Below are 24,058 nucleotides of genomic sequence, written 5' to 3' on the forward strand. Positions count from 1 at the left end.
CTCATAAAAAAATGTTATTCCCCATTATCACATTAGTACACTGCTTTGAGAACAAAACTTTTCAACACAAGCATACTGGGCTACATGGAAAATGACATCACCCAGGAGTGATTTCTCTTTATATATATATTATTTCTGCAGTTACCATCCTTACCTGAGTTATCACAGTTCATGAATCTAAGAGGCAGAACTCTACATCATTAGTAAGAGGTTTCACCAAAGTCTAAAGTTGTATTCACTTGTGTTTGATGAACTATCTTTAAAAGACCATAGGTCTGTCATTATTTCTTAGACATAATCTAAAGAAAAACAGACTAGAGAAGCCACCTGGTTGTAACAGAATAAGCAGAAGTTTACAGCATATAGTCCAAGTGGTGATAACTTTAAATAAAACTCAAATTTTTACTGTTTGTAGACAGGAAATGCTGTCCTAGAGAACCTTCTCCTCAACCAACTATGTACATAGTTTTATCCTATGCATTCCTGTTTTCTGTGGTTTTTTTTTTTTTTTTTTTTTTTTTTTTTTTTTTTTTTTTGAGACGGAGTCTCGCTATGTCACCCAGGCTGGAGTGCAGTGGTGCGATCTCAGCTCACTGAAACCTCTGCCTCCTGGGTTCAAGCGATTCTCCTGCATCAGCCTCCCGAGTAGTTGGGATTATAGGCGCCCGCCACTACGCCCAGCTAATTTTTTGTATTTTTAGTAGAGACAGGGTTTCACCATGTTGGCCAGGCTGGTCTCGAACTCCTGACCTCGTGATCTGCCTGCCTCGACCTCCCAAAGTGTTGGGATTACAGGTGTGAGCCACCACACCCAGCCTGCACTCCTGTTTTTTTAATGGTTTTGGAGGGTAGGGGTAGAGATGGGGTCTCACTATGTTGCCCCATGGCAACATAGTCTTGAACTCCTGGGCTACAGTTGTCCTCCTACCTCGGCTTCCCAAAGTGCTGGGATTACAGGTGTGAGCCACTGTGTCTAGCCTATAATGATCATTTTAATGTTTCCCATGCACTCATTTAGTCTGAACCCTCACAGCAACCCAATGAGGTAATACTCCCATTTCACATATAATACTGAGAGATGAGTTGCACAAGATTACACACTGTTAAGTAGCAGAGCCAGAATGGACTTCAGAATCCCAATTACAATACAAATGTTTATTTAAATAAAGAAGAAAGCTTTTGTACAAATACCACTCTTCAGGTTTAGCTTACAGAGCCATGGCTGTGGATTCTTAGCTCTGTAGGGAAGTGCCTCTATAAATTCTTAGGTTTAGAGATGATACCATCTGGGTACCTTTGCTTGAACCGTGCAACCACATCTGGGTCTAGTAGGTGGATCCCATCCAGTTGGTTTCCAAGGGTGATCCTGAAACAGGGTAAAAGGAGGGGCAAACCAGAAATCCTGGAATTAGAGGGTTTAATATTGTTTAAAAAAATGCATACCAAATGAAGAGTGCCTATCATCATATCAAATATGCCAATTCTAACAAGAGCTTAACATTAGAATAGTATATGGTAGAATGACTAGTTCAGAATTGGCATAGATTCTGGTGTTAAAATAGACTGGATCTGTATTATCTGAGGGTTAGTAACTAATGCTTAGCCAGGCCTGCTTCACAGAGTTGCTACCAGGGAGTATTCTTTGGAGAAGCAAAATGCTAGCAGCATGTGTTTTAAGCTCTGTTAAGGGGTGAAAGATATAATTATTGACAGATTAAATAGATAACTTCGTAACCACCAGGGGGCAGATTCAATACATCACGTAGAATGGCTGAGGAAGATCCTTAGGTTGTGAAGAGAGTAGAAACCCTAGGGAGCAGTGCTTCTGGGTCCTAGAACCTGTGGAGTTTCTAATGAATATTTGTAGAATCTCATAAAACAGTTTAAATACAAGCTTAAGTGGCTTATGAGTCCTGTGAAGCTCATTTATGGACTAGTGGAAAACAATGTGAAGCTCTACTAAATTCTGTCCTTAATCATAAATAATAGCCCCTTGAGGACTAGCCTATTCTCTGGTCACCTTACCAGTTGGGTTGCACGTTGTGTGGTCGTCCAAATAACTCAATCTTGCGAGTGCCAGGAGATAGTCTTTCGATCATGCCATAGATTTCATCTGGTTTATGACTGGTGGAACGAACCTAGGAAGTAAAAACTAGCTGCTTTTTAAGTCACACAAGATTGCAATTCTAGCCCTTTCTATTATGTTTATGATCTAAATGAGAAAAATCTGGGATGAGAATACACCCAACATGAATAACTGATACCAACAAAAATGTGGAAGCTTTGGAGGCCTGGGAAGCACATACCTCAGCCACGATCACATCACAATCCAGACCCTGGTTGAAGCCTTGGGGATTTCCTTTGACACCAACCTGCTCACCACAGATAACAGATTACCTTATGAAACCACATCTTTTGAACTTTTTCTAAATAAGAAATCAAATGATTCTTCTTTGTGCTCCACCTATTGAATCGGGCCCCACTGCTGCTCACCAAGCAGTGTTCCTTCCCATGGTTCAACCAGTGACCTGTACGGCCTGTCCGAATGATGCGTTGCAGTTGATTTGTCTTCACCCAAATAATTTCATCTACCCGTTCATACCTATGGGGCATAAAAAAGAACTAGAGTTGGCCGGGCGCGGTGGCTCACGCTTGTAATCCCAGCACTTTGGGAGGCCGAGGCGGGCGGATCATGAGGTCAGGAGATCGAGACCATGGTGAAACCCTGTCTCTACTAAAAAATAGAAAAAATTAGCCGGGCGTGGTGGCGGGCGCCTGTAGTCCCAGCTACTCGGAGAGGCTGAGGCAGGAGAATGGCGTGAACCCGGGAGGGGGAGCTTGCAGTGAGCCGAGACTGCGCCACTGCACTCCAGCCTGGGCGACAGAGCGAGACTCCGTCTCAAAAAAAAAAAAAAAAAAAAAAAAAAAAAGAACTAGAGTTTTAGCCAAACTTTTACAGTTTAGGGGTAGTACCATTTATAGAAGCAAGGAATCACAGAACACTCTGGGAGAAGAGAACATGTATCTCACTATAACAGTATTACCCTCAAAAGAAAGCAACACAACCACTACTTACCCCCAGAGGTTTAGACATTCTCTCCCCAACTCCATGGCCCTAGAAAGAAATGAGTTAAACAACTATTTCTATGCCCATATTTTTTTTTCCCTTCAAAATATGTGGTGTGTTAAAAACACTATAGGCACTTTTTCAGTAGACATTCAGTGAACATTTACATGCACAACGCCAAAAGCATGGTGGATCTAAGAATGAAAAGATAAAACAGTATTCTCAGCAACCTTACCTTTCTCAAAGAACAAAGGTAGAGTTAAATATATATTCAGGGTATAATTTGCATTGTAAACAGGCATTAGGACTCAGTAGAAAAAAAGACTGGCTGGGCGTGGTGGCTCACGCCTGTAATCCCATCACTTTGGGAGCTCGAGGTGAGTGGATCTCAAGGTCAGGAGATAGAGACCATCCTGGCTAACATTGTGAAATCCAGTCTCTACTAAAAATACAAAAAGAAAAAATTAGCTGGGTGTGGTGGCATGTGCCTGTAATCCCAGCTACTTAGGAGGCTAAGGCAGGAGAATTGCTTGAACCTGGGAGGTGGAGGTTGTAGTGAGCTGTGAGCTGAGATCACACCACTGCACTCCAGCCTGGGCAACAAAGTGAGACTCTCTCAAAAAAAAAAAAAAAAAAAAAAAAAAAAAGACTAAATCAGTCATACATTTAATAGTGGGGCTAGGAAAACCCAGGATTTTATCTCCCATTCCGTATTCACTCTGTACTGTATCTGTCCATACCTACATAACTGAATTGCATTACCTGCCTGTGACCCAGAGGAAGAGAAAGCCATCATCCTGTAGTACGGGTATGTTGAGCCTGCGCATCTCATCATCTGTCAGGGTCCCATAGGGCAGTTCCATGTGAATATCCCAGGGTGGGTCAGCCATCACAACTGCAAACTTGCCCAAGATACTGACGTCCAGGTAGCGGATATCACAACAGATCCACTGCATAAAGTGGTTATTTGGTCATCTTCCCTACTTTAACTCTCAGATTCATGGCCCGAGTCCCTCTTCCATTTGATTTTTCCTATTCCCTTACAACCTTATCTATCCCCCTCCATTCCCAATAAGCAAGACAAGATTGCTGAATTATGCTCTGCTTTCTTAATGTGTATGGCTGCCCTATCAAACATAAGTCCATAAGTTGAGATGAGTTTTCTGAGCAGACAGGTACCTGAGGTGGGAAGAGTCGGTCTGCACTGGAATCACCTCCGACACTCTGTGTAAGAGCAAGCTCCTGGCTTGGCGTGTGGTCTTTGCTGCCAGGGGCCTCAGAATCCATGCAAGCGTCAATTTCATAGTGAACATATTTGCAGGTATCCATGTGGAAACATGTATTAAGGAAAGAGCAGTCACCTAAAGACTCATCAGTGTGTTTATTGATAATTCGTCTGAGAAAATAAAAAGGGAGAATCAAGATGGTGCTCCAGATGTAGATACAACAGTTCAAATTCCAAATGATTTCAAACTGTCTCCTATTTTATTACCCTCCCCTAATTCTATCGTTAGAGCTTCCTCCAGGAGTTTTAAGGGAGGCAGGTAGCATGGAAATCCATAATTCATACTACAGAACAATTGTAATTCCTCTCTGAGTAAAGACTTGGTTTCCTGTTTTACTACTGGAAGACAAGCCGTGCAGGAGACTTAGTTGGTTAGAACAGCATAAAAAGCTGACCTAAGAGTTTAGGTTCCTTTTCTCCTAAGATTATCCTCCTTTCAGAATACTTCAACTTTCACTGTGGCTCAGAGATAGACATACTTTGCTATCCTAAGAGGGAGGCAGCTTTTAAAAAAAAAATCTCAGTTATTTGGGAGTACAGCCTGTCTTCTTCCCACACAATGCACTTCTGAAAGTATACCTTCAGGGTCTGGAGGACTTACACAAACCATAAACTAAATAAGATTACAGACAGAACCCCAATGACGAAGGAATATGCTGAAAAGGAATGGCTGCTTCTGACAAACCCATCCCACCTCATTCCCTTCCAAGAGACCTGAAGTGCAGCTTGCGACAGGGTCGATCAGCATCACTGGCTTTCATGCACTCCTCCTTGGTTCCATAGTCACAGAATTCTTGCACTTGGGCCCGACCTCGAGAGCGAAATTTTTCAACAATGGATTGTTCCTTGGCTGTTGTAGTATTTAATAGCTCTAGGATCTCCTGACTGACCTGTGACAGAAGTAGCCTTGGACTTAAAATGTCTTGTAGATCAAACTGGCTCTTAGACCAACTCCGCAAATTCTTTTTGACATTAATGTCTTATAAGAGATAAATCAGGCTGGGCGCGGTGGCTCAAGCCTGTAATCCCAGCACTTTGGGAGGCCGAGGCGGGCGGATCACGAGGTCAGGAGATCGAGACCATCCTGGCTAACACAGTGAAACCCCGTCTCTACTAAAAATACAAAAAATTAGCCGGGCGTGTTGGTGGGCGCCTGTAGTCCTAGCTACTCGGGAGGCTGAGGCAGGAGAATGGCGTGAACCCAGGAGGTGGAGGTTGCGGTGAGCCGAGATCGCGCCACTGCACTCCAGCCTTGGGAACAGAGAAAGACTCCGTCTCAAAAAAAAAAAAAAAAAAAAAGAGATAAATCAGCTTTTTTTTTTTTTTTTTTTTTTTTAAGAAATGGGATCTTGCTGTTGCCCAGGCCAGAGTGCAGTTGTGTTATCATAACTCACTTTCTCCCACTGAAGTCCCAGGCTCAAGTGATCCTCCCAGCTCAGCCTTCAATTGTAGCTGGGAATACAGGTGCATGACACCATGCTAGCTGATGTTTTAATTACTTTTTATAGAGATAGGGTCTGTGTTGCCCAGGTTGGTCTTGAACTCCTCACCTCAGGTAATCCTCCCGCCTTGGCCTCCCAAAGTGTTGAGATTACAGGAATGAGCCATTGTGCCTAGACCTAAATTAGCTAACTTAATATTGGAAAATTGGAGCCTTCAGATAAGAGATTTGTTAGGGGTTCAGTCCTTCCTCACAAATACGCATTTGGGATGAAATTAAAATGGAAGAGGCCTGGTTCCTACTGCTAAGCATTTATGTTAACGTCCCCTCCCCAGGAAGGCATTCCTTCTACAAAAAACATATTTACTGGGTGCTGAATTAAAAAGTATAGTGCTAAACACTTTACTTTTTAGCTCAGAGTCTATTCAATTCTATAAGGCAGGATATGCTAGTATTATCTTCACGTTACAGATGAGAAGACTAAGGTTCAAGAGAAGTTAATTAACTAGTTCAAACTCACGCACTACAAGTACCAAACAGGTAAGAACTCATGTCAGGCCAATACTTATACTCAGAACCAATTCACATTATTTAGTCAATTTCCATAATTGGTCTAGTATTCCTCTCCATCTCCCTATATTTCTATATATCTGGATTCCTCTTTTCTTGATCCAATTCTTTCAGATTCAATGACAGATTATCTAAATAAGAATTTGTCGACATTGGCATTATTGACACTTTGGGACAGACAACTGTTTGTTGTGGGGGTTTGTCGCACTATGCACTGTAGGATGTTTAACAACATCCCTGGCTTCTACCTACTAGATGCCAATAGCACTCTCCCATGTGTGACAATAAAAATGTCTCCAGACATTACCAGATCCCCTGGGAGTTGGGCAACAGGGAATCATCCCCAGTTGAGAACCACTGCTATAAACCCTCAATTCTAAAAACAGTTCCTTGCCCTAGGGGTAAATCCCTGTCAAACAAAACTATAATTAGAACATATTGTGAGAGTATTTTCACATGACCCCTACCTTCTTGCTCTGTTGTTCCTTAGTGGACTGTTGGTTCAGAAGGCTCTCTATCTCCAGATCAACATCTGAGGCAGCATGTTTCCTTGATTTCTTGGCTGGCTCCTTTGATGGTTCCGATGCTGAAGAGTTCAGACAAGAGACTAACGAACTGGCAAAGGCAGCTACTGTAGTTGAGTCCTGTTCTGCACGCCGCTTCTGCCCTGTGACAGTCCCTGCTACCTCCCCAGGGCCCTTCTTTTCTGCCACAGCACCCATCATGGCAGAGAGCTTGGAATGGTCAGCATAGGTCACAAGAGTAGGATGTGCATCATCTTGTAGGAGACCTCGCTTTACCTCAATCAACTCCTGAGCTGCAAATTTCTGCAGGAGGCTTTCTACCCCATCTTGAGTGGCAGGAGCATCTGGCTAGAGAAGGAGGGGAGGTGTGGGCAATAAGACACTGACCGTGAACTGAAAATAAGTTGTAAATCCTAACTCTGTCAGGTCATTACCGTGGAGATGGCAAGACAGATGGACACAGCATCAGTGGGCAATGTTAAGGCCAGATCAGAGAGGTGGTGTAGCAACTTCTTCTCTAACTCAGGATCTGTAGCTAATTCAGGAACTGCTGAAGCTGTGCTGGGCTTAGGGCCACCAGAGGTGGGTGCAGTAGGCACTGGGCTGTCACTACGGAAGGTTGGAGACAATGCTGCCTCTGGATTCCGTAGATCTAAGAATGAAGAGAAGTGAGAATGAAAAAAGGCAACCACTGTTGGTCTATATATTTCTGAGAAGTCAAATTCTCTCGCATTCCCATACACAGATCTTTCATTTTGTGCAGGAAATTCTCTGACCAACTTTAGCACTAGATTACCTATCCTCAGTCATACTAAAACATTCCCTGCTTTGTCAAGATAATACTGGATTTTCTATCTACCTTTTCTCTATTGAGTGAGTAATGTTTTCCTAATTCCCTATCCTTGCTGTGATACAACGAAAATAAATTAGCATGATAGATTTAAATATCCCTACCACCTTTCTATCAACCCACATTTTAATAAAGGACAGGAATATACTCAACAACCTAGGCTGGGATCCAATATTCTTTTTGAGGCATGTAGTGTGAATTTTAATGAATTCAGGCCATTGATCAACAAAGTGTACAAAATGACAATGTTGGGGGCCAACAGTGTTACCTACAACACTCACAAACACAAATATCTTAATACTTCGCTGAAGCCTTGGTTACCAAATAATATTTCCTGACTATATTATTATCATCTATTACTTCACAAGCTGGGTAGCCATCATAACCTTAATACGATTTGAGAAACTAAAATTAGGACAAAATGTTACCTTTGAGAAAGCCTAATATCTGTGGTTAATTAAAATATAGATGAAATATTAAACTCCTAGGACCTGAACTGAAATTGCTAAATAAACTAAGCAGGCCATTAGTTTACATTTAGAAATATTTTGTTTACTTAAATATTTCCATTCTGGTAAGGCACTGGGGCTCACGCCTGTAATCCCAGCACTTTGGGAGGCCAAGATGGGTGGATCACTTGAGGTGAGGAGTTCGAGACCAGCCTGGCCAACATGGTGAAACCCCGTCTCTACTAAAATACAAAAAAAAAAAAAAAAAAATTAGCTGGGGGTGGTGGCACAAGGTTATAATCCTAGCTACTGGAGAGGCTGAAGCAGGAGAATTGCTTGAACCCAGGAGGCAGAGGCTGCAGTGAGCCAAGATCATGCCACTGCACTCCAGACTGGGCGACGGAGCAAGACTCTGTCTCAAAAAATATATAAATAAATAATTCATTAATTTGAAAATTTTCCACTCTAATGGAAACTGAATTTATTAAAATCTGACTCAGGGCTTGGTGTGGTGCCTTATATCTGTAATCCCAGCACTCTGAGAGGCCAAGGTGGGAGGATCACTTGAGCCCAGGAGTTCCAGACCAGCCAGAGGAACATAGTGAAACCCAGTGTCGCTACAGAAAATTTTTTAAAAATTAGCCACACATGGTGGCCTGTGTCTGTAGTCCCATCTACTGGGGAGGCTGAGGTGGGAGGATTCTACTCTCACCCATTTCTTCTTTCGTTTTCAGTTTCTCCAGTTAGTAACTGAAGATGTTCTTTGAGTAATTAAGAAGTGAGAAAATTTTTAAGTGAGAAATCTATAAAAAGAACCATGTTAACATAAATATTTCAGTCCCTACAACTTGGTATTGACTTTTCTCATTGGTAATCTGACTGATTTAATACTGCTCATTCCAATATCTGGTGATGTAATTCTGGTTATGGGCCGGGCGCGGTGGATCAAGCCTGTAATCCTAGCACTTTGGGAGGCCGAGGTGGGTGGATCACGAGGTCAGGAGTTCGAGACCATACTGGCCAACATAGTGAAACCCTGTCTCTACTAAAAAAAAAAATACAAAAAAATTAGCAGGGCGTGGTGGCGGGCGCCTGTAGTCCCAGCTACTCGGGAGGCTGAGGCAGGAGAATGGCGTGAACCCGGGAGGCGGAGCTTGCAGTGAGCCGAGATGGTGCCACTGCACTCCAGCCTGGGGGACAGAGCCAGACTCTGTCTCAAAAAAAAAAAAAAAAAAAAAATTCTGGTTATGAATCCTTGTATTAATAACACCTCCTGGGAGGTTTTTTCCCCCACATTACATTCAGAATATTAGAGCTGAAAATATCTCTTTTAAGGTTATTACGAGGAGGGAGCTTATGTTTAATGTGGTGGATAAAACCTAACTGCTGGTTAATACAACTGTTATTCAGGTGAAATTCCCTAAACTTTTCACGTGCAAAGTTTTGTATGTATACAGACATTTGGGGAAAAGTTTTATCATCCCTAAAACCGGTTACTGTCCAGAAAATGATAAGAACCCCTGGTTCCAAATCCTTCATAAGGTATTTATTCATTTATTTATTCAACACATTTACTCAATGCCTCCGCTCTGCTGCGACTACACTGACATTCTGCTTCTAATCTAACGAAAATGTGTTGGGTTCAGCAAAATAATACATAATACTTGACTCACTCTTTAATTAAAAGAACCACTGAAATTAATATGGTCTGATTACAAATTTGCTGAATCCTTAAACATGTCAACATCTATATGCACATCTTCAATCTCAAGAAATATACTGGAGCAGTTCGCATATTTACTATGTGCTAAACCTGGCCAAATATAGTTTGTTTCCATTAAAATAAATTTTTTTTTTTTTTTTGAGACGGAGTCTTTCTCTGTTGCCCAGGCCAAAATAAAGATATTTTTTAAGTAATATTTTTCTTTTTAAAAAAATATACTTTCGGCTGGGCGTGGTGGCTCACACTTGTAATCCCAGCACTTTGGGAGGCCGAGGCGGACGGATCACGAGGTCAGGAGATCGAGACCACGGTGAAACCCCGTCTCTACTAAAAATACAAAAAAAATTAGCCGGGCGTGGTGGCGGGCGCCTGTAGTCCCAGCTACTCGGAGAGGCTGAGGCAGAAGAATGGCGTGAACCCGGGAGGCGGAGCTTGCAGTGAACCGAGGTTGCGCCACTGCACTCCAGCCTGGGCTGTTGACAGCGAGACTCCATCTCAAAAAAAAAAAAAAAAAAAAAAAAAAAAAATATATATATATATATATATATATATATATACTTTACCAACATGAGCTATAACACCCATTAGGATGGCGCTTCCTCAAAAATCAAAAAAAGAATCACCATATGATCTAGCAATTCCGCTTTTGGATATATGCCCAAAAGAATTAAAGTGGGGTCTCGGCCGAGTGTGGTTGGCTCACACCTGTAATCCTAGCACTTTGGGAGGCTGAGGCGGGTGGATCATGAGGTCAGGAGATCAAGACCATCCTGGCTAACACGGTGAAACCCCGTCTCTACTAAAAATACAAAAAAATTAGCCGGGCGTGGTGGCAGGCACCTGTAGTCCCAGCTACTTGGGAGGCTAAGGCAGGAGAATGGGGTGAACTCAGGAGGTGGAGCTTGCAGTGAGCCAGGATCGCGCCACTGCACTCCAGCCTGAGTGACAGAGCCAGATTCCATCTTAAGAAAAAACAAAACAAAAAAAAATTAAAGCGGGGTCTCAAAGAGATATTCATACACCCGGGTTCATAGCAGCATTATTTACAATAGCCAAAAGGTAGAAGTAACCCAAACGCCCACCCATGGATGAATGAACAAAATGTGTTATATACATATGGTGGAATATTATTTATCCTTAAAAAGGAAGGAGGCCAGGCATGGAGGCTTATGCCTGTAATCCCAGCACTTTGGGAGGCTGAGGAGGGAGGATCACTTGAGTCCAGGAGTCCCAGACCAACCTAAGCAACATGGCGAAACCTTGTTGGGCGTTTTGCTCAAAAAATACAAAAAATTAGCTGGGCAAGGTTGTATGTGCCTGTAGTACATACAACAGGCACCTGCCACCACACCTGGCTAATTTTTATATTTTTAGTAGAGACAGGGTTTCACCATGTTGGCCAGGCTGGTCTTGAACTCCTGACCTCAGGTGATCCACCCGCCTTAGCCTTCCAAAGGCTGCGAACACCTGTAGTCACAACTACTCGGGAGGCTGAGGCACGAGAATTGCTTGAACCCAGGAGGCAGAGGTTGCAGTGAGGTGAGATGGTGCCACTGCACTCCAGCCTGGGCAACAAGAGTGAAACTCTGTCTCAATAAATAAATAAATAATAAAAATGCCAATCTAACAAAGGTCTCCCAATATTTTGCCCATAGTATTTTCCACTATTAACGATATGGATACATTTTAGTTCATTTTATATCCTTGTCTTTTGACAATCAGTTCAGTTGTCGATAATTATCAGATTTCAGTAATGCTATAAAAAACAAGATGTGGCCGGGCACGGTGGCTCACACCTGTAATCCCAGCAATTTGAGAGGCCGAGATGGGCGGATCACGAGGTCAGGAGATGGAAACCATCATGGCTAACACTGTGAAACCCCGTCTCTACTAAAAACAATACAAAAAAATCAGCCGGGCGTGGTGGCGGGCACCTTTAGTCCCAGCTACTTGGGAGGCTGAGGCAGGAGAATGGCGTGAACCCGGGAGTTGGAGCTTGCAGTGAGCCGAGATCGCACCACTGCATTCCAGCGTGGGCGACAGATGTGATAGGCAAATTTTTACTTCCCGGTGAGAAACGAATGGAATAATCTGAACTTTTATCGAGTCTTGAGTTACATTTTACATGACATCATGATTCATAAACTTACAATACAGTGTTTCACAAGGGTTTCCTAAGAATCCTAAAGCTCAACAAAATACATTCTTTGAAATAATCAAAATAACACAGAAAGAACAGTGACATTCTGGTTTAATTTGTATGTTTCATCTTTACCTATTACCACAGTACCAAATGATGGGTCAGATCAAGCTCTTGGTCAGAAGACAAGATACATTTAATTACAACCCCAAAAATACTTTTGTAAGAGTCTTGGCCGGGCGCGGTGGCTCAAGCCTGTAATCCCAGCACTTTGGGAGGCCGAGGCGGGCGGATCACGAGGTCAGGAGATCGAGACCATCCTGGCTAACACGGTGAAACCCCGTCTCTACTAAAAATACAAAAAATTAGCAGGGCGTGTTGGCGGGCGCCTGTAGTCCCAGCTACTCGGGAGGCTGAGGCAGGAGAATGGCGTGAACCCCGGGAGGCGGAGCTTGCAGTGAGCCGAGATCGCGCCACTGCACTCCAGCCTGGGGGACAGAGCAAGACTCCGTCTCAAAAAAAAAAAAGAGTCTTAACTAGGCTGGAATTACGTCTGTAATCCCAGCACTTTGGGAGGCCAAGGTGGGAGGATAGCTTGAGCCCAAGAGTCCAAGACCAGCTGGGCAACATGGCAAGGCCCTGTTTCTACAAAAAAATAAAAATTAAAAATTAGGCAGGCATAGTAGGGCACACCTATGGTGCTAGCCACTCAGGAGGAGGCTGAGGCGGGAGGATCACTTGAGCCCTGAGGTCGAGACTGCAGTGAGCTGTGTTCATGCCACTGAACTCCAGCCTGGGTAACAGAACGAGATTCTTGTCTTACACACACACACAGAAAAAGGGTCTTAGCTGTATTATTAGCTAGATATACAAGTCAAGAGATATTCATATCTAAAAAAAGAAAAACTAAATAAAAATAAAAAAGGATATGTACATGCAGGGAGAATACAGTCTTATTGTCAAAAATATTAAACATGTTTAGCAAGGACCTGGAGCAAAGTATCAAGGCCCTAGTAGTTAGGTCTGCATACAGCACAAAGTTTGGTTAATACCAAAATGTAGTTAATGTCATAGAAAAATGAAATGAAACGTAAAATGACCAAGAGCAATTAGAATCATTCATTGAAAGAGTATGAATTTAGAAATGGAAAAGTATAAAGAAGTATGATGCCGGGCACAATGGCTCACACCTGTAATCCCAGCACTTTGGGAGGCCAACGTGAGTGGATTGCTTGAGCTCAGGAGTTAGAGATCAGCCTGGGCAACATGGTGAAACCCCCTCTCTACCAAAAATACAAAAATTAGCTGGGCATGGTAGCACACGCCTGTGGTCCCAGCTACTTGAGAGGCTGAAGTGGGAGGATCGCTGGAGCCCGGGAAGTCAAGGCGGCAGTGAGCCATGATCATGCCACAGCACTCCAGCCTGGGTGACAGAGGGAGACCCTGTCTCTACCTAACTAAATAAATAATTTTGCAGATCACTTTGTTGAAACAAACAACTACCTGATCCTCAGGTCCCCTTTTGCAACTGCCATTGCTGAAAGGGAAAAGATTCCACAAGAAAATTAAATAGGCTGGATATGGTGGCTCTCACCTGTAATTCAAACACTTTGGGAGGCTTAGGCAAGAGGACAGCTTGAGCCCAAGTGTTCAAGACAAATTTGGGCAACATAATGAGACCTTATATCTATTAAAAAGTTAAAAATTAGCCAGGCATAGTGGCATGCACCTGCAGTCCTAGCCACTCAGGAGGATGAACCGGGAGGACTGATACACTCCAGCCTGGGCAACGGTGAGAGACGCTATCTCAAAAACAAAAGCAAAAAAAGTCTTTGGCATCATTTACGCACATTTTAAAAAAGTTTCAAGACAGGAAACCAAAGAATAAGGGAAAAAACTTAACAAAACAAAAAATTGTATCTATAAATAAATCAATGAAGTTTCTAGAGCAGGGGAAAAAAAATTCTCTCTCTTAGGTAATTCAGGAACTACTCTGAGGCTTGACTACTAATTATTGCCTGATCATATGACTTGCACTTCTTACTCTACTATTCTCGCCTCTTACCTCTCTAATTATCTAGGTCCTATATAGCCATAAAGGCCAAATTCAAGTGCCAATTCCACTATGATGTCTTCACTACCTGCACCAGCTCTTGTTACTTCTCTTCACTGTACAGACCGTAGATTCATTCATTTGGCTTCGTACATATATCTTATATTCTTCACTTTTTGTAAGCATCTACCCTTGAATCCTAGGCTTTTTTTTTTTTTTAGATGGAGTCTCGCTTTGTCGCCCAGGCTGGAGTGCAGTGGCGTGATCTCGGCTCACTGCAAGCTCCGCCTCCCAGGTTCACGCCATTCTCCTGCCTCAGCCTCTCCGAGTAGCTGGGACTACAGGCGCCCGCCACCACGCCTGGCTCATTTTTTGTATTTTTAGTAGAGACGGGGTTTCACCGTGGTCTCGATCTCCTGACCTCGTGATCCGCCCGCCTCGGCCTCCCAAAGTGCTGGGATTACAAGCGTGAGCCACCGCGCCCGGCCGAATCCTAGGCTTTTTAAACTTCTTGAGGACAGGGGCAATTTCTTACTTATTTTTGTCTAATTAAACCCATGAACACTGTAGATACTTAAGAAAGGTAATTAATTAGGTGGGAGGATCCTGCCAGTGCATCTTCTATTTCTAGGGGCCAGAATACGAGCACATGAACCTAACATGATCTAGACAAGATTTAGAGATGGAGTTGAAGATACTGACAAATATTAGAACAATCTACCACAAGGGTGATACTGAGTCACTATTTTTGCAGAGCTTTGTTAGTAGTTTGCCTTAAATAATTCAGTTTGTCCTGAGGGTAGCGAGTGGGTAACAGTGAAATTAATCTTTTAAATTTCCTTCAAGTTTTATGATCGTGACATGGGGGCAACAGGAGAAGAGAAAAAGTTTGGAAACCAAACACAAATGTTTTCAGATTCCTGCTAGGTATGTAAATGGCTAAGCCAATGCCAGTAGGGGTACTCATTCAGAAACACCGAGTGCCACTCTGTACGGGCCACTAAATTGGACACTGTGGATATAAAGGTTCATTCCTCGCTTACTGTACCCACAGCTGCCAAGAAATGACCACTACAAAGCAGTCGTTATAACTGAGGGAACAAAGCGCCATAGCAGCAACAAAAAGGGGTTCTTGCTGCTTCGCGGGATAGGGGGCTGAGCAGCCTCACAAAGGCGACGTCCTCGCAGTCTGAAGAGGAGTGGGCAAGACGGACCAGGGTGGGGCTCAAGCGTCCGTCCGGTAAAAGTGAGCTGGAAGAACCGAGGCCCAGGGTGAGGAGGAACCGCGAACTACTTGCAGAAGGGCGAAGGTCTGTGCTGCTGAAGGTGCAGACGGAGTACCAATGTACGAGGCTTTATAGAAATGGCTGTTTGGTAAAGGGCAGTAACTCTAGAGCTTTTTCTCTAGGGATCCCGCCCGTCCTCCCCGGTTGAGCCTCGGCCCCAACAGCCCAGTGCCTCACCCAAGTGCCCCGAGTCCTGCTTCCGCCTCCGCTGCAGCCTCTCCCGCAGAGAGTCCAGCTGCTTCTTGTGGGCCTGGATAGAGCTCCACGTGTCCGACATCCTAGTCTCCCAGCCCTGACGCCTCTCGAAAAAGGCGCGGCGGACTAGCACCTCCCAGCACTCGCTCCAAGAGATAACCAATTCTCACGCGGACACCCCGAAGGCTAACCGGAAAATGACCCCTGGAGATGAGCAAGACAGAAAAGCTATTTCCGGTGTCGCGCTTTCTTGGAAGCTATAAAGAGCCACGTTAGGTGTTGGCAGAGCGGCCGGTATAGTCCTTATACCCGCTCTCTCATGCTTCGGGGCACAGTGAGGCTGTGGTTGCCATGTTGGTGACTGGCAGAGCGGCCATGTTGCTTATAGACGCGCATGCGGCCATGTTGAATGTTCGGAGAGGAGTCCTGAGAGTTGACCTGTGCTAAAGTAGCACTCGTAGAGAGCAACACCGTATAGTACAGTTTTTGGGGTTTTTTTCTTTTTTTTTGAGACGGAGTTTCACTCTGTCGCCCTGGCTGGAGTGCAATGGCGCGATCTCGGCTCACCGCAACCTCCACCTCCCGGGTTCAAGCGATTTTCCTGCCTCAGCCTCCCCAGTAGCTGGAATGACAGGCTCCCGCCACCGCGCCCGGCTAATTTTTTTGTATTTTTAGTAGAGACGGGGTTTCACTGTGTTGGCCAGGCTAGTCTCGAACTCCTGACCTCGTGATCCGCCCTCCTCGGCCTCCCAAATTGCTGAGATTACAGGCATGAGCCACCACGCCCGGCCATAGTACAGATTTTTAAAATGAAGGATCACTAGTTCCTTTTGACAGTTTGGTACTAACATACCTTTTCCACTGAAGGTGGTGTTGGTTTGTTTCCATTTGTCCATTTACAAAAAATAAATAAATAAAAAACACAACGGTGGTCCCCAATCTGAGGTGAGGAGGGGGCGGTGGTGGGTGCGCGCATGCTTCTTTGTGTGGACGAGGCGTGGGGAAGTGAGGAGGGCTGAGGAAGGAAAAATACGACAGGTCTTCAAATACGTGATCTCTCTCTTAGGCTAAATTTACAAAGTACGTGTAATCTATTAAAATCGGGTTCCAACACTAAGAGGGCTTTGAGGTCCTAGTTGCGTTGTTTTTTGTTATGAGAGCTACTTGCGTGAGTCTGTTCAGTTTGTGAAATGTAATTGAGCTGAACATTTTGGTATGTGCACTTTTCTGTATGTGTAGTAAACTTAAATACAAGGTTGGTGGTGGTGGTTTTTCCTACAATCCTTTTTTTCTTTCTTTCTTTTTTGACGCATTTTTTTTTTTTTTTTTTTTAAGATGGTGTCTCACTCTGTCACCCAGTCTGGAGTGCAATGGCGTGGTCTCAGCTCACTGCAACCTCCGCTTCCTGGGTTCAAGCGATTCTCCTGCCTCAGCCTCCCGAGTAGCTGGGATTACAGGGGCGTGCCACCACACCTGGCTAATTTTTGTATTTTTAGTAGAGACAGGGGTTTCACTATGTTGGCCAGGCTGGTCTCGAACTCCTGACCTCGTGATCTGCCCTCGCGATCTGCCCCCGCCTCAGCCTCCCAAGGTACTGGGATTACAGGCGTGAGCCACCGAGCCCGGCCTGACACAGAGTTTCATTCTTATTGCCCAGGCTGGTGTGCAGTGGTGTGATCTCAGCTCACTGCAACCTCCGCCTCCCGGATTCTAGCTGCCTCAACCTACCTAGTAGCAGGTATTACAGGCACCTGCCACCATGCCCAGTTAATTTTGTATTTTTAATAGAGATGGGGTTTCACCATGTTGGCCAGGCTGGTCTCGAACTCCTGAACTTAGCTCATCAGCCTGCCTTGGCTTTCTAACATGCTGGGATTACAGGCGTGAGCCACCGGCTTAGCCTTTTTTTTTTTTTTTTTTTTTTTTTAATGGAGCTCCGTGAATGGAAACATTTCGGGAATCACTGACTTATCCAACGTCTATATGATGCCATACACTGTTGTCCAAAAAATACAAAAAATAGTTTGACTGGCATGGCTCTTGTTTTCAAAGAGTTTATAATCTGGTAAAGGAGCTATGAGCCAGTTTATTAATACTGAACCATCTTCACAGCATGAGGTAGTGTGGGCATAGACTCTTCAAAAAACAAAAACAAAACAAAACAAAAAAACAGGAAAAAAAAAAACGTGATTTCAAAGAAGAGGACTCCAAGTTTAATGACCCAGGAAGGCATTGGAAAGAAGCTGGCATCAAGGTTCAGGCTTGAAGTGACCACTAAGGTTTCAGTAGGTGAAGGTACAGGAGGGAAATCCAGGTCTGGAATATGATAAAGGCAAAGGTCCAGACTAGAGGTAGGAAAGCATGATGTGTGTTATGCCAATCCGGATTAGTTCGCCAGAATGTAAAGATTTATATTTGGGAATATTGGGAGAAATTTTAGGTTTCCAAATTTAAGGCGAGATTGTAGAAGGTACATGGTACCTTATTCAGAATACAATAGGAAACACTTAGAGTTTGTAAACAGGAATGTTTCTTTTTTTTTTTTTTTTTTGAGACGGAGTCTTGCTCTGTCACCCAGGCTGGAGCGCAGTGGCGCGATCTTGGCTCACTGCAAGCTCCGCCTCCCGGTTCACGCCATTCTCCTGCCTCAGCCTCTCCGAGTAGCTGGGACTACAGGCGCCCGCCACCACGCCCGGCTAATTTTTTGTATTTTTAGTAGAGACGGGGTTTCACCGTGGTCTCGATCTCCTGACCTCGTGATCCGCCCGCCTCGGCCTCCCAAAGTGCTGGGATTACAAGCGTGAGCCACCGCGCCCGGCTGTAAACAGGAATGTTTCAAAATTGATTTGCTGTTCTAGATAAATTGAGGTGAGGAGGAAGGAGATTTTGGAGAGGACAAAGATGGTTAGTAGTCCATTGTAACTAAGTGTCTGATGAGAAGAACTTTAACTAAAAGCTGGTTATGAACAGTAATGAAAAGGAAGGGGTGAATATGAAGGGAGCTATGAAAGATGTATGTGTATTGTAATATGACTTTTATCCATTCAGTAAGTATTGAGTGTTTACTATGTGTTAGATACTATGGAGATTTAGTAGTGATCAAAATACTCATTTCCGTCTCATTTTCTGAACTTAATTTACTTTTAGGGAATTTATCTTTTGGGATGTGTAACTTTGGTTTTTTGTTTTTGTTTTTGTTTTATTGAGACAAGCCTCACTCTTTCACTGCTGGAGGGCAGTGGTGCAAAGAAGTAGCACAAGTACTCCTGAAAGTCAATCAAATCAAGGGCAGCTCCCAGAAGTTTTTGCTTTCACATTAACTCTGGGTAAATTATTACAGTGGCGGCTGGGCGCGGTGGCTCACGCCTGTAATCCCAGCACTTTGGGAGGCCGAGGTGGGCGGATCACAAGGTCAGGAGATCGAGACCATCCTTGCTAACACGGTGAAACCCCGTCTCTACTAAAAATACAGAAAATTAGCCGGGCGTGGTGGCAGGCGCCTGTAGTCCCAGCTACTCGGGAGGCTGAGGCAGGAGAATGGCATGAACCCGGGAGGCGGAGCTTGCAGTGAGCAGAGATCGCGCCACTGCACTCCAGCCTGGGCAACAGAGCGAGACTCCGTCTCAAAAAAAAAAAAAAAAATTATTACAGTGGCATATTGGGCAAATTTTAGAAGTACAGGAAGGCCTCTTAGCACGATCTTCTTGTAGAGAGATTCTTTTTAGACTCCTCTTGACCAGTTTGCTGCTCGAAAGAAAGACATTGCTTTCTTGTCAGCCCGTAGCCCTCAGCAGTACACAGAGGAGGAGGAGGAGGAGGAGGGAAAAATGCAGAATTCTTCTAGTCAAAACAGAGTGTAAGCCTAATTTTGAGCAGATGGGTGCTGCATGCATTACGCTTCTCAACTTTTCCTCATATCTGCTGTGGTAGATTGCTTCCAGAGTTGGCCACAACAATGCCTCCCACCCACATGCCCTTAGGCAGTGTGACTTTGCCCTCTTTCAATCAATAAGTAAAGCTTATTCCCCCTCCTCTTGAATCTGAGCTAGGCTTCTGACTAGCTTTCACCAAAAGAATGTGGCAGAAGTGATATTCCCTGAGTTCTAGACCTTAAGAGGTCTAGACCTTAAAAGGCATTACGGCTTCCGGGATTTGGTTTTGTTTTGTTTCTGATTTTTGAGAGAGAGTCCCTGGGTCTGTTCCATCTAAACACTGTTGAAGCAAGAGACAGATCTGAGGGACCTCCAAATGTGCTGCCACAGCTTCTGTTTCTGCCCTGTTGGAACCCTGGGCCTTCATGGAAGTCCAGTCACCCTGATAGACCACTTAAAAAGAGAGACACTGGAGGATGAAGGATGGTAAGGAGAGAGGGTTCAGCATTCCAGCCAGCCATCTGAGTAGCCAGAAGTTGAGGCCATCTTGGCTTCTCCAGTCCAGATGAAAGCTGCATGAGTGAGCCCAGTCCTCACCACATGAAACATAGACAAGCCATCCTACCAGGCACTCCATGGAATCATAAGCAAATACGTAAGTATTAAGACACTAGGCTGGGTGCAGTGGCTCACATGTGTAATCCCAGCACTTTGGGAGGCCAAGGTGGGTGGGTCACGAGGTCACGAGTTCGAGGCCAGCCTGGCCAACATAGTGAAACCCCATCTCTACTAAAAATACAAAAATTAGCCGGGTGTGGTGGCATGTGCCTGTAGTTTCAGCTACTTGAGAGGCTGAGGCAGGAGAATCGCTTGAACCCAGGAGGCAGAGGCTGTGGTGAGCTGAGACGGTGCCATTGCACTCCAGCCCGGGCAACAGGGCAAGACTCTGTCTCAAAAAAAAAAAAGAAGACATTAGTTGGCTGTGTGCTGTGGTATGTGCCTATAATCCCAGCTGCTTTAGAGGCTGAGGTGGGAGGATCCCTTGAATTCAGGAGTTCAAGACCATCCTAGGCAACATACAGAGACCCCATCTCAAACATAGTACTAACTGTATACTTCACTTTTTTTTTTTTTTTTTTTGAGATGGATCCTTGCTCTGTTACCCAGGCTGGAGTACAGTGGCACGATCTTGGCTCACCACAACTCCCCCTCCTGGGTTCAAGCAATTCTCCTGCCTCAGCCTCCCGAGAAGCTGGGACTACAGGCATGTACCACCATGCCCGGCTAATTGTATTTTTAGTAGAGACAGGATTTCACTACGTTGGCCAGGCTGGTCTCAAACTCCTGACCTGGTGATCCACCCGCCTTGGCCTCCCAAAGTGCTGGGATTACAGGCGTGAGCCATCGTGCCTAACCCTTCGTTTTTTACTTGATTCTTTGGATGAATGTTTTTTTCCCTCAAGTCTTGTTCATATCTGACTAAAAACAGAATGTCCACTAGGGTTAGTCAACCTACTGTTATTAAATGTTGGCCGGGTGCGGTGGCTCACGCCTGTAATCCCAGCACTTTGGGAGGCAGAGGCGGGTGGATCACGAGGTCAGGAGATCGAGACCATCCTGGCTAACAGTGAAACCCCGTCTCTACTAAAAAAAAAATACAAAAAATTAGCCGGGCGTGGTGGCGGGCGCCTGTAGTCCCAGCTACTCGGGAGGCTGAGGCAGGAAAATGGTGTGAACCCAGGAGGCAGAACTCGCAGTGAGCCGAGATTGCACCACTGCACTCCAGCCTGGGTGACAGAGCGAGACTCCATCTCAAAAAAAAAAAAAAAAGAAAAAAGAAAATAAATCTTAGAAAAGGAAATATAAAGGGAAGTCAAAGTTGGGTCTAATTGAGAATAAGACTAGTGAAATCTGTTTTAGGGATCAGAAGACAAGTGTTTGTTGATTGACTAAGAAGTTCCAGGGATGATAACCAGAGTTACAGGTGCAGGAGTTTCTGAGAGATGAGAATGTGCCAATAAATTCTGCACCATATTCAGGGGTGACACAGGTTGAATTCTCTGAGAAGCAGATGCTGGGACAGAACCGGTATAAGGAAAGACAGTGGGGGAAAGGGGGAGTGGAATTGATTAGGGAGAGCTGTCAGACTGCAATGCAGACCTGATAAAGTCTCTGCCAGTCCAGTGGGACGTTCCAGAGCAAATATTGTTCATTAGAGTCCTATGTTCCAATGGCTAAGCCCTTGTACCGTGCTCAGTTTTGGGCCAAGGATTGGGAACAATACAGCTGGAGGTTGTCAGCTAACCAGGCTCCTTGCACTTGGCAGCCAGTTCTTTCTTGAAGGAACATCTCAAAAGCAGCCCATCTCTGTGTCTGCCAAACAAAGTGTGATGAATCTTATACAGGTTCTTTTTTTGTTTTTTTGAGATGGAGTCTTGCTCTGTCCCCCAGGCTGGAGTGCAGTGGCACGATCTCGGCTCACTGCAAACTCCACCTCCCGAGTTCAAGTCATTCTCTTGCCTCAGCCTTCTGAGTAGCTGGATTACAGGTGCCTGCCACCACACTTGGCTAATATTTATTTATTTTTGAGATGAAGTTTTGCTCTTGTTGCCCAGACTGTAGTGCAATGGCACTATCTCAGCTCACCGCAACCTCCTCCTCCCTGGTTCAAGTGATTCTCCTGCCTCAGCCTCCCAAGTAGCTGGGATTACAGGCCCCTGCAACCATGCCCGGCTAATTTCGTATTTTTAGTAGAGATGGGGTTTCACCACGTTGCCCAAGCTGGTCTCAAACTCCTGACCTCAGGTGATCCACCTGCCTCGGCCTCCCAAAGTGCTGGGATTATAGGCATGAGCCACAGCGCCCGGCCTTATATAGGTTCTTAAATGGCAACTGCATTGGTTCCTAAGTTGTATAGGTTGAGTTAATATACTTGAGAGTGGTTATTGTGAAAGCTGAATTCAAGAGAAGTGTATGCTCCCTTTCCCTTCTCCATTTTTGAATTACAAGTTTGAATTCCCTCTCTGATTCCACAGGACATTGTCCATTATCTGTCGTAGTTCCTGTTACCCCCAAATAAAAGTATTTGTTTAAAGCTAGGCAATATGGTATGTGCCTGTAGTCCCAGGAGGCTGAGATGGGAAGATCAGTTAAGCCAAGGAGTTGGAGTCCAGCATGTACAATACTGAGACCCTGTCTCTTAAAAAAAAAAAAAAAAAAGTATCTGTTTACATTTTCCCGCTGAGACTGAGCTCCCCTAAAGGCAGAAGTTTCTCTTACAGTCAAACGTCACATAATGATGTTTTGGTCAACTGTGGACCATGTGCACAACAATGGTTCCATAAGATCATAATGGAGCTGAAAAATTCCTATCACCTAGTGACGCTGTAGTTGCCATAATGTTGTAGCACAGTTACTTCATTTTAAATAAATTTAGTGTAGTCTAAGCATACAGTGTTTATAAAGTTTACAGCAGTTTGCAGTAATGTCCTAGACCTTCACATTCACTTACCATGCACTCACTAACTCACCCACAGCAACTTCCAGTCCTGCAAACTCCATTCATGGAAAGTGCCCTATATAGGTGTATCATCTTTTAATTGTATTCTGTATTATTTGTATTATTGTATTTTTACTGTACCTTTTGTATGTCTAGATACACAAATACCATTGTGCTACAATTGCCTAGAGTATTTAGTACAGTAATATGCTGTACAGGTTTGTTGCCTGGGAGCAATAGGCTATAACATAAAATCTAGGTTTGTAGTAGGCTATACCATATTGGTTTGTATAAGTACATTCTATGAGGTTTGCACAACAACAAAATTGCCTAATGATACATTTCTGAGAATGTGTCCTGGTCATTAAGCGAGGCATAACAGTATTTACCTTTGCACCTAACCAACACTTGGTCTCTTTTTAAATTTTTTTTTTTTTTTTTGAGACAGAGTCTCCCTCTGTCACCCAGGCTGGAGTGCAGTGGCACGATCTAGGTTCACTGCAACCTTCGCCTCCCAGATTCAAGCAATTCAAATGATTCAGGCAATTCTCCTACCTCAGTCTCCCGAGTAGCTGGGATTACAGGCCACTACCACCTGGCTGATTTTTGTATTTTTAGTAGAGATGGGGTTTCTCCATGTTGGCCAGTCTAGTCTGGAACTCCTGACCTCAGGTGATCCGCCCGCCTCAGCCTCCCAAAGTGCTAGGATTACAGGCGTGAGCCACCGTGCCCAGCCTAAAAATTATTTTGACTGGGAATTGAGAACTCTTGGTCTCCGAAACAAAGTAAATCCTCAAAAGTCAACTGAATGAGCGAAGAAGCTGTCTCTTGCTTCTTATAATAGCAATGACTTTATTCATCCAATTTGGACTAGATCCTCTGTTTCATGTAAAATAAGTGTTTTGCAAGCTGCATTTATTTACATATTTCCATTCCTGCGGGTTAGACTTAATTCAACTTCCAAAAAGACTGTCCAGCAAAAAGTTACTGAAAGTGGGAAATGGTGGGGCTGAGTGTAGAGATAGGGTCAGTTATAAGAAGGAAGAAATTAAAGGCTCTAAGAAGGGAAAGAATAAATTAGGGATGAAGGGAGAAAAGAAATAG

At 44.3% G+C, this 24,058-nt stretch overlaps 1 protein-coding gene across 4 annotated transcripts; it reads right to left on the reverse strand.

Annotated features, from left to right (window-relative positions):
• Positions 1–1,134: 1,134 nt before the first annotated feature.
• METTL3 (methyltransferase 3, N6-adenosine-methyltransferase complex catalytic subunit) lies at positions 1,135–15,812 on the reverse strand. Of its 4 annotated transcripts, XM_055289605.2 has the most exons (12): positions 15,566–15,799; positions 8,294–8,428; positions 7,322–7,539; positions 6,831–7,235; positions 5,067–5,242; positions 4,247–4,463; positions 3,830–4,017; positions 3,077–3,115; positions 2,494–2,602; positions 2,307–2,372; positions 2,026–2,138; positions 1,135–1,366 (listed from the first exon to the last, which is right to left on the reverse strand). In XM_055289605.2, the coding sequence occupies exons 1-12, from the start codon at positions 15,663–15,665 to the stop codon at positions 1,255–1,257; spliced, it is 1,878 nt and encodes a 625-aa protein (XP_055145580.1). In that variant the 5' UTR covers positions 15,666–15,799; the 3' UTR covers positions 1,135–1,254. The 4 variants fall into 4 exon arrangements, with proteins under 4 accessions (XP_055145580.1, XP_055145581.1, XP_063500778.1 ...); XM_055289606.2 differs by lacking the exon at positions 8,294–8,428 and having other exon boundaries at positions 15,566–15,812; XM_063644708.1 differs by lacking the exon at positions 3,077–3,115 and having other exon boundaries at positions 15,566–15,793.
• Between the last annotated feature and the right edge of the window lie 8,246 nt (positions 15,813–24,058).

This window comes from Symphalangus syndactylus, chromosome 8 (assembly GCF_028878055.3).
Source record: "Symphalangus syndactylus isolate Jambi chromosome 8, NHGRI_mSymSyn1-v2.1_pri, whole genome shotgun sequence".
Taxonomy (NCBI): Eukaryota; Metazoa; Chordata; class Mammalia; order Primates; family Hylobatidae; genus Symphalangus; species Symphalangus syndactylus.

Coding starts and splice junctions, on each gene's coding strand:
- METTL3 (XM_055289605.2), bottom strand. CDS start 15,665: ATGTCGGACACGTGGAGCTCTATCCAGGCCCACAAGAAGCAGCTGGAC. Junction 2,603..3,076: donor GAATGTCTAAACCTCTGGGG/GTAAGTAGTGGT, acceptor TATGCCCCATAG/GTATGAACGGGTAGATGAAA. Junction 2,139..2,306: donor GTGATGTGATCGTGGCTGAG/GTATGTGCTTCC, acceptor TTTACTTCCTAG/GTTCGTTCCACCAGTCATAA.